Source organism: Salvelinus namaycush, chromosome 35, assembly GCF_016432855.1.
Source record: "Salvelinus namaycush isolate Seneca chromosome 35, SaNama_1.0, whole genome shotgun sequence".
Classification (NCBI taxonomy): Eukaryota; Metazoa; Chordata; class Actinopteri; order Salmoniformes; family Salmonidae; genus Salvelinus; species Salvelinus namaycush.
The window spans coordinates 27274450-27287752 of NC_052341.1; the positions used below are offsets into that span (position 1 = coordinate 27274450).

The 13303-nt window shown below is 46.8% G+C and overlaps 1 protein-coding gene across 1 annotated transcript in view; it reads left to right on the forward strand.

Moving 5' to 3' along the window:
• The window catches only part of LOC120029668 (protocadherin-15-like), a 224724-nt gene that overhangs the window by 189814 nt on the left and 21607 nt on the right, over positions 1-13303 (forward strand). The window contains exons 26-32 of the mRNA XM_038974947.1: positions 833-960; positions 3749-3967; positions 4774-4862; positions 6378-6554; positions 11557-11775; positions 12415-12423; positions 12762-12872. Coding sequence (XP_038830875.1) covers positions 833-960; positions 3749-3967; positions 4774-4862; positions 6378-6554; positions 11557-11775; positions 12415-12423; positions 12762-12872 — 952 coding nt within the window. The remainder of the gene's footprint in view (positions 1-832; positions 961-3748; positions 3968-4773; positions 4863-6377; positions 6555-11556; positions 11776-12414; positions 12424-12761; positions 12873-13303) is intronic.

Sequence of the window (13303 nt, forward strand, 5' to 3'; positions counted from 1 at the left end):
AGCAAACATGATCGAGGACACCCAATGGCAATAGATTAATACCTCGTTCCACTGAAGCAGGCCTGGCAGCTAGAGTTGAGATGCGGTGGGAGTATCATCATGGGGGGGGGTATTGATGTTGTTTGATTCATTCCACTGGAGGAGGTGGAGTGTTAAATGGCTGCTTTCAAGCGGAGTGTGGATGGGTTCTCCCCATTGCGTTTGGCTATGAGGGTGGCCACCATCAACTGTATAATGAAGACACTTTGTTCAAGTGATTAGAGCCACATCACTGATTCAACAGGGGCATGTGTGTGTGTGTGGCTTGTGTGCCTGCGTGCGCACATTTGCGCGCGTGCGTACATTTGCACACGTGCGTACATTTGCGCACGTGCGTGCATGTGTCTGTGTGTGTTGCATTACAGCAGCAGGTACTCTCTTGTTGTTGCCCGTTTACTGTTGTCACCCGCTGTAACATTGGACATCCTGGCTGGGATAAACGAGAAATGTGCCGACTCTACTGTCCCCTTGGTCGGTCCCAGAACGTTTTGTCAGATGATGTATGGCATTTTATTTGGCAAGGTCCCTCGGCGCAGTTGTAACCCTTCAGGATGTGGCTTGGCTTTTTACTATGAGAAATGACAAACCGCAATGCAGTGTTGTACTATATTAGTCAAACGTCTAAATCAGTGTGTTGGCAGTGAATTGTAGACTCCTATTTTGTATATGATGCACATTTAGACTGTTTAGACATGCCCTCTTGTTTTTAACAATTCTATTTAATCCAAATGAGATTCACCTTTTCTCTGGGGGTTCATTTTGAATTCTTTGTTTCTTTCTCCTCTGTTTGCAGCTAACACAGCGAGGGTGTTCATTGATGTTTGGGATGAGAATGATCACCCTCCTGTCTTCACCAAACCCTTGTACCTGGGAGGAGTGGCAGAGGACGCCAAAACATTCACTTCTGTACTACAAGTTCAGGTACAACCGAGCTCTTTTCAAACACAAAGGCTGAGTTTAGACAGGCAGCCCAATTCTGTTTTATTTTTCCAAAGCTTTTTCAGCACTGATCTGATTGGTCAAAAAGACCAATTAGTGAAAAAAAGAGCAGAATTGGGCTGCCTGTCTGAACGCAGCCTAAGTGTACCACTTCTAGATAGTGCAATTGGTGTCTTAAAAGAACAACCCATTATTTTCTAAAATGGAACTTTTCTAAAATGGAACTATCAAAACATCATCAAATATACGTGACGCGTTTCACGGTCACTCCTCCTCACAATGAAACCAGCCAAAGGAACAGAAAGGTTATACGCCCCAAAATGTGTCTGGTTGAGTGATTATCTGTGTTTGCATTTGAAATGCAGAGTTTTGTAGTTGTAATCCTGGGAGAACTGTTATTTTCCCTGCCGGTGTCTTTGGCCCGTGTTGACAATGCATTACCAGCTGGAGGCTCTAACATCTGAGACTTTCCGACACCCCTGGCAATACTTAGAATGCTAAGGCCGTAGAGGCTCTCACGTACAAATGTCCACACACCTTTCAATCGCATGCCGCACCATCCTGTGTGAAAGGGAATTATTCCCTGTGTGTGCATCAGGGCGTGCATTCACATGTTCAACGTGTTGATTTTGTGTTTATTTTTCGCACCTTTTGTAGCTAAAGCCACTGTGACACCTGTTGGGTGGGTGTGTGTGTGTGTGTGTGTGTGTGCGTGCGTGCGTGCGTGCACACGCAGTGATGAGGGCAGACTATACAGCGCCCACACAAGGGCACCTTTCATTATAATCCTAATCACTACCCGCTGGATGGTCATTTGCATCTCATGCTCTGTTGCAGAATGATGAGCCGTAGACGTCTGCCTGACTGTCTGCCTGCCAATCTGTCCGTCTGTCTGTATCTGCCTCTACCATGTCTGTGTGCAACGGGTGTAGGCAGCAAGACTGTTAGTGCAGAGCACACAGTTGCAAACGGGTTTGCCAGGAGCCTCTAAAGAGAGATAATCCTTTCGACGAGGAGGTAATGGAATTACTGGGTCAAAGATTTACTGAGCTGAGACTCCCACTGGTTCCATCTCCGAACGGTATCATTCAACTTCTCAGGTGTTTCACTCATCGTCCGGGTCAATATCTTCCTCCTTAGTATTCATACCTATTCCCTGTTGCTTAACTAATCGGAAATTCATAGCAGATCTGAATATAGATTTCTGTAAAAGCCGCTCAGTATCCCTAAGATTAGACTAATCTACTTTGAAATCCTTCTTTAAATAGTTTTTTAGGGAGAAAGAAAGAATCTAAAACCCTGTGGAGTGGTGTATAACCTGAAGAAGGGATAGGTGGACACACATGAAAAGATACTACAGTTTACTATGGAATACTACAGTACTTACTACAGAGTTATGTAGTAAACTGTAGTATACTGTAGAATGCTATACTACACACTGTAGTATCCCTCAATCATGTGTAGTACTTACTATAGAATGTTGTAGTGTACTGTACAATACTACAGTAAATACCACAGTACATGCTACAGTATTATCTATAAAAAAAAACACTGTAGTAAATACTACAGTAACGTCTGCCATAACACTACAGTCCGCAAAAACACTACACTTTTTTAACTATTGTAAATATTACAGTATTTAATTTGCATATACCATGCCCATTCCCCTCCCGCATGTCGCAATTTGTGCCACCCATAAGTGAGAAACCTACATGCCAAGTATAAACCATATTGTGTTCCCTAAAGTTTATGGAAAAGAACAGAAGCTCTGAAAGGTTCCCTGAAAGAAAAAAAGCCTCCACTTCTCTGTCAAAGATAATAAAACAAAAACACTATAGTAAATACTACAGTAAATACTACAGTAATGTTTGCAAAAACACTTCAGTAAATACTACAGTATACTGTACTACAGTCCACAAAAACATCACAGGGAATATTATAGTATTTTTTCATGTGGGGAGTGAGCGAGAGACAGAAGTGAGAAGTGGCAATGTAGAACTAAATAATGACTCGTCGTCTGAGCGACACATGAAGGACACATTGATCTGATAATTAGTATAAGTCGTTTTGGAGGAATGCATTTGTGTCTCTGTATATATAGGAGAACAAAGAGGAATCTCTGCGAAGAACAAATCCAATGTCACGAGGGTTTCACAGCAAATCAGCCTCAAATCTGATCCACAGTTTCAAACAGGTTGGGGTTTCTTTCAGAACACAGTCAAAGGCTCTCCTTTCTCCGCTTGCGCTGTCTCCGTGCCACATTTTCACTCTGCATTCATAGACTGATGTGTTCTTTCCTGGTCTGGTCTGGTATCACCAATAACTAACCCAGGTGGTGGAATCTGTTACCAAAGAACCTTTCGATAGTGTTAGCCTGTGGTGTACGATTGAGTTGAATGAATCTTGCAGAATATAGAAAATATCTCATTTGTATTAATGACTCCGGCGGGGCAGGGCACAGTGCTGTCACACTCAGTCCCAGTCGTAGAAAGGTATTATAAATCAATGTCACTGCAGAGCAATGTGGCAAATGGTGAAATCAGCTGGGCAGATTGACAGGAGTTTCTCTGTTAGAGAGTGGCTCGCAGCTCAAAGACTCCCCCTACAGCAAGAATTGAGAACTACAACTGCCCCACAAATCAATCAATTACGTCCCTTTCATTTTCGATGGATGAGTTGATATGTATCTTGACGTTGTGTTGTTGTTGATGACGCTGCTGTGTTTGAACCTCTTGAATCCTTTGACTCCGTGTGTCTGTGTTTGTCTCAGGCCCTGGACAAGGACACAGGGAATTACAGCTCCATGCAATACAGGATTATTATCCCCCCCACCACCGACGGCAAGGACGGCTTTGTCATCGAGCCCTACACCGGCGTCATCAAGACTGCCATTATGTACAGGAACATGCGACGGTCCTACTTCAAGTTTGAAGTGGTCGCCACTGACAATTACGGCGAGGGGGGGCTGAGCAGCAAGGCAGAGGTGGTGGTGAGTTTGTCCTGCTCCCAGAGAATTGAATGGGAATGTCTGTTCTAGCCGTTCTATTTCTGTCGCTGTGCCCTGAAAAGCCATTGGTCTCCATCTGGTGCCCACAGAGTCTTTGTTCAATGCTAAGTTCTATCAGTGCCAGCTAATCTTTCATGGCCTTCTTGCCAACCTTAATCAATTCCAGCTTATGGCTCTTTTAAAAATAGCTGAGGGACCAACATTAAGTGTGTCGATATCCACAATATCAATATCTCCACTCCCCAGGTGTATATTGGCACATTAACACCCCAGCCCTCCCAAAATACACACTCAAAAGCTTCCCATAGGAATTGCATTTGTAAAAAAGCATGGTGTTGATACTCCAGCTAATCAATGGTCCATGTCCTGTGCCAGCCTTGTGGTAGATAGGCTAGCTATCCCTGAGAGAGTAGATGAATGTGTGTTCCTTCTGTGCTGGCCTCTTCCCAGTTTGTTGCAAATTGAACTGTCCCAGGGTAGATGGGGACCATTGATTATACATTGCGGCCTTGTGCAGCCTATTTTACTCCCTTTGCTCTTAATGAAATAAGAGGCTGGCTGGGCCAGAGCCTTGCCTGAACGAGAGGAACCCCGCTGTGGCTAAGTTAATCTAATTCCAATGGGAAGCTTCATTTCATGGGTACTGCACAAACTACAGGGAGATTTTCCGTGTGGTTTAGCCTGCTGTCCAACATTAAAGCTTATTTGTAGAAGTTAGGGAGGGGAGGGAAATAGATGCTCGTTTTGTGTCTGTACCATTGATCCTTTGATTGACCTCTGTTTCCCAGGTATCTGTAGTGAATCTGCTGGATATGCAGGTGGTGGTCTCCAACGTTGCTCCTACAGTGGTGGAACAGAAAAAGGACAAGCTCCTCGGGTAACGTAGAAGATATCTAATAATCCATATTTTAACAGTCAAGTCGCAACTGTGCTTATAGCCGTCTCCTATACTTGATATGCAAACACTTACCTTTGGCCCTTTCCCAGGCATGCAGGTGTTTGGGGGGGGGCTGTATGAATCAGTGTGCAATGTTGGTTCTATCGCTGCCTTCTATCGAGATGAAACGGTGTCCCGCTGTTTGACGGCTGCTCAAATTAAAGTTGTAGGCGACGCGAGCCTTCCCTCAATTTCCGTGAGAGCCTTCCCTCAGTTTCTGTGAGAGCCTTCCTTCAATTTCCGTTAGAGCCGCTCACCACCTGTCTCCACAGCTCTGTCAGAGCTCTGTCATACACTTCACACAGCCACTCAATGATGGTTCCATCCTTGTCTTGAGCTTACTGCTTAGCTATTAGCATTGTGATCAGAAAGGCGTCCAACTTCTCTCTGAAGCTAAATTGCAAATGAGGGAGAGAGGGAAAGTGTCAGTGGCTCCCTGGCTGTCTCCTGTTCCTCTGAGGTGGGGGGTGGGGGAAGAGCGTGTGTGTGGGTGCACCTGTGTTCCAGCATACTGACTGTGTGTGAGCTTGTGTGTTTTGGCTGTATTGCTTCTGTACACCTATCCATCACAGAACCTATCCTCTTACTGACAAACAGTCATACAGTACCAGTCCTCCATGATGGACTTCCTCTGACTGGGTCTCATCCCAGGTCTCCACTTTAGCTCCAAGGGCTGTGGCCCCAGCTGTGGAGGCACCTAGTTTATTAGTGCTCTCCCCACCCAAGCAGAAATACATCCATCTGGTTACTATTCTGTCCTGCCATCCTCTTTTTTGAGTTTCCCTGGGGAGCGGGAACATCCAGGGCACAGCAGGTAATTGTTTCAACGCCTATTTTGCCGTTGCCGTCCCCCTCAGATCAGAGCTACTGGCTGCAGACGCCCACCGCCAAACAAGGGTTGTGTCTGAACTGGCAACTATTTCCTATATAGTGAACTACCTTTGACCAGAGCCCTATGCTGGTATAGTGGGTAGTGCACTTTATAGTGAACAGCGTGCCATTTAAGATGGCGTTACATTGCAATCCAAAACCATTTTGAGCGAGAGGTGATTTTGACAGGGTCATGGAAACGTGTGGGAATTGACTCTTTATAGTTGCTGACGGTCTCAAGGAGGATATAGGGTGTCATGTTTTTCATTGTAAATGCAATGCACAACCTCATTCTAATCACTGTCCTAATTAATGTACTGATCACGGACGTATCGCCTGACTGAGAAATTCTTTCAGTGAGCCTGAATCCATTCAGTCAAGGCCTCTTCTTTTTAAACAGTTGAGGCAGCGTTAGCTCAGTGTCAAGTGGTGAGAGAGTACAGCTACAGGCCGGTGTAGCGACTATGAATTGCAGTACGTTATTACCATTTGGATTTAACATATCATTCACCGTTTTCCCAGAGATCCTGCTGTCGCCTTGTTCTTATACAAAGCACCTGATTATTCCTTCCTCTCCCTCTGCAGGATCTTGGAGCGCTATGTGCAGGACCAGATTCCCGGGGCCAAAGTGGTGGTGGAGTCCATCGGGCCGCAGCGGTTCGGCGATGGCTTCGAGCAGGAGGACTACTCCAAGTCGGACCTGATGGTTTACGCCATCGACCCTCTGACCAACCGGGCCATCTCACGCCAGGAGCTATTCAAGTGAGTAGTAGCCTGTCACTACAGTGGCCCTGAGGGACAAAGTAGGTCACAATACAAGGGATTGCCCCTTAGGGCCACCCCTTGTAGTATCTAGATACACCATTCCCCCGTGGAGCAGGTGTTTACCCAGTGGCAGACAGAGGCGTGTGTGTGGCAGGGGGGGATGTCACCACTCACCAGGGTTATTTTGTTTCCCGTCACCCTGCAGTCAGGCCCTCATTAGAGAGCAAACCTCCTCATGCCCTCGTACGACAGCAGCTCTAGTTCTGCCATTCAACTGGCTGACAATCCGCTACTGCTCCCTACCAACTCTACACAGCAGGCTCAGTGTTCATCTAACCACCCTCTGCCTCTTGCAGCTCCACAGCATGTCAAATAGACCTAGTGAACAACGGCAACAGGATTGTGTCGCAGTGTGCCCCCACACCTGTCATTTCTGATTCCAGGCATTATAGGGAGTAAGGTGTTGCACTCTCTGTGGTGTTCCGTTGTTATATATATTTCATTCTGAGCCGTGTTCTATCAATTCGGTCATTTCAATGACCCCGATAATAAATATAACATTCAGAGATGCACAACTGTATACTGCTGTTCTCATACATATTGTTATGACTAGAGCCATTAGTTTTTACATTTTACGTTTTAGTCATTTAGCAGACGCGCTTATCCAGAGTGACTTACATTAAAGTAGCTATCAGAAAAGTCAGAACTGGTAAGGGGGAAAAAGTAAAGTGCAAGTGTTAGTTCACAGAAAGGGGGAGGTGAGAAGGGGGTGAGTGGGGGGGGGGGAAGTGCTGTGGGATTATTTAAGATACTCTTTGAGGAGGTAGGGTTTCAGATGTTTTCAGAAGATGGGCAGGGACTCTGCTGTTCTAGCTTTAGGGGGAAGCTGGTTCCACCATTGGGTGCCAGGACAAAGAAGAGCTTGGACTGGGCTGACCGGGAGCTGCCCTCCTGTAGGGGTGGGAGAGCCAAGAGACCAGAGGTGGCAGACCAGAGTGCTCGGTTTGGGGTGTAGGGTTTGAGCATAGCCTGAAGGTAGGGAGGGCCAGCTCCTCTTGCTGTTCTGTAGGTAAGTACCATGGTCTTGTAGTGGATGCGAGCTTCGACTGGAAGCTAGTGACGTGTGCGGAGGAGTGGGGTGACATGGGAGAACTTGGGAAGTTTGAACACCAGACGGGCTGGATAAGTTGCAGGGGTTTGATGGCACAAGCAGGGAGCCCAGCCAACAGTGAGTTGCAGTAGTCCAGACGGGAGATGACAAGTGCCTGGATTACTACCTATGCCGCTTCCTGTGTGAGGTAGGGTCGTACTCTACGGATGATGTAGAGCATGAACCTGCAGGAGCGTGTCACTGCTTTGATATTTGCAGAGAATGACAGGGTGTTGTCCAGGGTCACGTCAAGGTTCTTTGTCATCTAGGAGGGGGACACCGTGGAGTTGTCAACCGTGATGGAGAGATCTTTGAATGGGCAGGCCTTCCCTGGGAGGAAGAACAGTGCTGTCTTGTCGAGGTTAAATTTGAGGTGGTGGGCCAACATTCAAGCTGAGATATCTGCCAGGCACGCAAAGATACGTGTCGCCACCTGGATGTCAAAAGGGGGAAAGGAGAAAAGTAGTTGAGTGTCATCCGCATAGCAATGATAGGAGAGATCATGCGAGAATGTGACCGAGCCATGTGACTTGGTGTATAGAGAGAAGGGGAGAGGGCCTAGAACCGAGCCCTGGGGGACACCGGTAATGAGAGTACGTGGTGCAGACACAGATCCTCTCCACGACACCTGGTAGGAGCGGCCTGCCAGGTAGGATGCATCCCAAGAGTGTGCAGAGCCTGAGACACCCAGCCCTGAGAGGGTGGAGAGGAGGATCTGATGGTTCACGTTGTCGAAGGCAGCGGATAGATCTAGGAGGATGAGAACAGAGGAGAGAGAGTCAGCTTTGGCAGTGCGGAGAGCCTCCGTGACAGAGAAGAGCAGACTCGTTTGAATGACCCGCCTTGAAGCCTGACTGGTTAGGGTCAATAACATTGTTCTGAGAGAGATGGTGAGAAAGTTGGTCAGAGACAGCACACTCAAGTGTTTTGGAAAGAAAAGAAAGAAGGGATACTGGTCTGTAGTCTTTGATGTTAGAGGAGTCAAGTGTTAGTTTCTTGAGGGGGGAGACACTCGGGCCATTTTGAAGTTAGTGGGGACGCAGCGACTGGTCAGGGATGAGTTGAGGAAGAAAGGAATGGGAGGTCTCCAGAGATGGTCTGGAGGAGGGGATGGGATCCAGCGGGAACGTTGTCGGGTGGCCGGACCTCACTAGTCACAGGATTTCATCTGGAGAGAGAGGGGAGAAAGAGGTCAAGGAGTAGGGTAGCTCTGTGTGAGTGGGACCAGTGGACTCAATAGGCTGAGTGAATGAGGAGCGGATGTCGTTAACCTTCTTTTCAAAGTGGCTGACAAAGTCGTCCGCAGAGAGGGAGGAGGGGGGGGGGGTGGATTAAGGAGGGAGGAGAAGGTGGAAAAGAGTTTCCTGGGGTTATTTTAGAGTGATCGAAAGTGGCTTTAGCAGCGCATACAGAGAAAGAGAAGGTAGAGAGGAGGGAGTGGAAAGAGAGGAGGGACTGCCCGCAGCCCTGTTCTGTAAGCTCGCAATGAGTTATTCAGCCACAGAGCAGGAGGGAAGGGCCGAGACTGGCCAGGAGGAAAGGGGACAGTGTGAGTCATAGTATGCAGAAAGGGAGGAGAGTAGGGTTGAAGAAGCAGAATCAGGAGACAGGAGGGAGAAGGATTTAGCAGAAGGGAGAGATGATAAGAGAGTAGTGGGGGAGAGAGAGAAAGAAGATTGCGACAGCGCATGACAATCTGGGTAGGGTCTGAGTGGCTAGGGTTGGAGGAAAGGGATACAGAAAAGGAACAAATAAGACCTGGAGGGGGATGCAGTGAGATTAGTAGGCAAACAGCCTCTAGTAAAGATGAGGTCAAGCTTATTGTCAGTCTTGGAGTGGGAGGGGACTGGGGAAGGGTGAGGTCAAAAGAGGCAAGGAGATAGACTGCCGAGTGGCGCAGTAGTCTAAGGCACTGCACTACAGCCTGGTGGTCGGTCCCAGGCTGTGTCATTACTGGCCATGACCGGGAGTCCCATAGGGTGGCGCACAACTGGCCCAGCATCGTTCGGGTTAGGGGAGGGTTTGGCCGGGGGGGGCTTTACTTGGCTCATCACACTCTAGTGACTCCTTCTGGCGTGCTGGGCGCATGCAGGCTAACTTCGGTTGTCAGTTGAACTGTGTTTCCTCCGACACATTGGTGCGGCTGGCTTCTGGGTTAAGCGAGCGGGTGTTAAGAAGCGCGGTTTGGCGGATCATGTTTCGGAGGACGCATGACTCGACCTTAGCCTCTCCCGAGCCCATTGGAGAGTTGCAGCGATGAGACCAGATCGTAATCACGAAATTGGGGATAAAAATTACAACAACGAAAATAAGAGGCAAGGAGGGGAAAGAGAGAGTTGGAAAGCAAGGAATCGAAGGCAGAAGTCAGGAGGTTGAAGTCACCAAGTACAAAGAGCGGTGAGCCATCGTCAGGAAATTAGCTCAATGTGTCAAGCTCATTGAGGAACTCTCTAAGGGCACCTGGTGGGTGATAGATGACAACAATATTAAGCTGCAGTGGACAAGTGACAGTGACAGCATGAAATTCAAATAAGGAGACGGACAGGTGAGAGAGGGAGAAAATAGAAAAATCTCCACTTAGGAGAAATGCCCTGTTCAACCAACGCAACGACCAGATGCTCTCGGACTATGAGAGAAAACGTAGTCGGATGAAAAAAGAGCAGCTGAAGTAGCAGTGTTCTTTGGGGTTATTCATGTCTCTGTCAGGGCCAAAAAGTCGAGGGACAGAAGGGCAGCATAGGCTGAGATGAACTCCGTGTTCTTCACCGCAGATCGGCAGTTCCAAACGCTGCCAGAGAGCAGGAATTCCACATGGGTTGTGTGCTCAGGGTCCACTAAATTAAAAGGGTTGCAGCCAAGGGGTGGGGATTGTCTGTAAAGCCTACAGTGACAGGAGCAAACTGGGATATAAAACACACAGAGTTGCCAAAGCTACAAAAGAGCAAAATGAGATCTGAAAATAAATATACTGAACAAAAATATAAATGCAACATGCAATAATTTCAACCATTTTACTGAGTTACAATTCATATAAGGAAATCAGTCAATTGAAATCAATTCATTAGGCTCTAATCTATGGATTTCACATGAAATGCAGGGAGGCAGCCATGGGTGGGCCTTGGGAGCCAGACCCACCCACTGGGTCTGGTTACACGTGGTTGTGAGTCCGGTACTACCAAATTATCGAAAACGATGTTTGAAATGTTAGAGAAATGAACATTCAGTTCTCTGGCAACAGCTCTGGGGGAAATTCCTGCAGTCAGCATGCCAATTGCACGCTCCATCAAAACTTGAGACATCTGTGTTATTGTATTTTGTGACAAAACTGCACATTTTAGAGTGGCATTTTATTGTCCCCAGCACCTGTGTAATGATCATGCTGTTTAATCAGCTTCTTGTTATGTCACACCTGTCAGGTGGATAGATTATCTTGGCAAAGGAGAAATGCTAACTAACAGGGACGTAAACAAATTTGTGCACAACATTTGAGAGAAATAAGATTTTTGTGCAGATGGAACATTTCTGGGATCTTTTATTTAATCTCATGAAACATGGGACCAACACTTTACATGTTGCGGTTATATAGGTAAGATACTCACGTGAGAGAGTGATGTGAAGCAATCCTGTCTTTCCTTCCTCGAAAAACTTGTCAGAAGCGTCTTTGTTTCGGCAACGGGCTTAATTTTGCAATGAGACCTTTCCTGACGAAGGCCTGGTCAGCTCAGTTGAGGTGATCAGGAAAAACTCCTGGCCGTCTGACTGACGATGAGGTTGATGGGTAGTGATAAAGATGATGATGACCATGTGTGTGTGTAACTGTACTGTATATATTGTCTGTTTACGTCCAAGGTTTCTGGATGGGAAGCTGCTGGACATCAACAAGGAGTTTCAACCGTACCTGGGCCGAGGCGGGAGGATCCTAGAGATCCGCACACCGGATGTGGTGACCAGTGTGAAGAAGGCCGTGCAGACCGTGGGCTACACAGAGGGGGCGCTGCTCGCCCTCGCCGTCATCATCATCCTCTGCTGCATCCCTGCCATCCTCATCGTCATCATCACCTACAGGCAGTGAGTAAAAAGAACAGTTCAAAGTTCAGTTGCTTTATTGGAAGTACATTGTGCCAAATGGGAATTGGTCGTGAGAAAGGTGAGTATGACTAGGGCACAGGGCAGGACATAGGGAATAGGGCATCAGGCACAAGTACTGGTGCAGATAGAGACAGTAGTGTAGACAAAGGGGTTTAGACAGCAAGCTACCTGCTCTCCAGCCCCCAGAGGCTCTCCCTAATACCCATCCTTTTAGGAGGAAGCTAACGCCTTTGAGAGCCGGCATAATTGTTTATTTACACAGCGTAAAAGCACATTAATTAATGCCAGAGCAAACAAACACCACAGACTGATTGTTGCTGTTTGGGGAGGTTTTTCTCCCCCCGCTCTGAGCCGGCGAACTAAGCTGGGAAGGCTAGACTGAAGGCTGTCACAAATTCAAGGATGGATGTTAAACAGATGAGAAGAGAATCGTCAGTGTCATCTTCTTCAGTGTCTCAGGTTCAGGAAATTGGCTTAACCTACAGTGAATTCTTTCACTCTCTTTATTTTTGTATCAAGGCGACGATTATAAGAAGCATCTTGTCTGTAATTTGCCCTTCGCTGTTACTAACACCCTTCTCTCTCTTCCTCGCTCTCATTTCCGTTCATTATCAACAGATTCAAAGAGTGAGTATTATTGTCGTTATTGCTTATTTCTATTGCCTTTATTTTGGACACATGCATTCACATGCCACTGTTTTCAAAGTAAATGTTTGGGATCAGGGAAGTCAATGAAATCTAAAACAAATAAATTGTGCATAACCTGTTTTTATACACTCCCTTATATTGCAGTCGGAGGCCTATAAATAAGAAATGTGCTGGCAAAATTGGTTTATTTGAGTATATTATGGTGACACTGCGTACCAAGTGATGTGCATGTATAATGTAGCAGTGTCCTGTTCGAATATGCTGATGCCGTAACTTAACGTATCTTGGTTGACTTTCTCTCCATGGTACTACTAAAGGAGACAAGCGGAGTGTGCTAAAACTGCCCGGATCCAAATGGCCCTCCCTACAGGCAAATCAGTGGGCGCCGCCACCAACAACCTTTACGAAGAGCTTGGGGACAGTGCCATGTAAGTGTTATGATATATCCCAACAAATTCCATCATGTGTGTCCTCAGGGCCGGCCCGCCCATCAGGCAGGATTATGTGGTTAGCCTATGGCGGAAGATTGACAAGGGAGGCATTTTCCAAGCTAAACTGACCAAGACGCACCCCCAACAACATACACTGAAGAAAAATATAAACGTAACATACAACAATTTCAAAGATTTTCCTGAGTTACAGTTCATAGAAGGAAATCTGTCATTTTCAATAAATTCAATAGGCCCTAATCTATGGATTTCACATGACAGGGAATACAGATATGCATCTGTTGGTCACAAAGACCTTAAAAAAAGGTAGGGGTGTGGATCAGAAAACCAGTCAGTATCTAGTGTGGCCACCATTTGCCTCATTCAGCATACATCTCCTTCACATAGAGTTGATCAGGCTGTTGATTGTG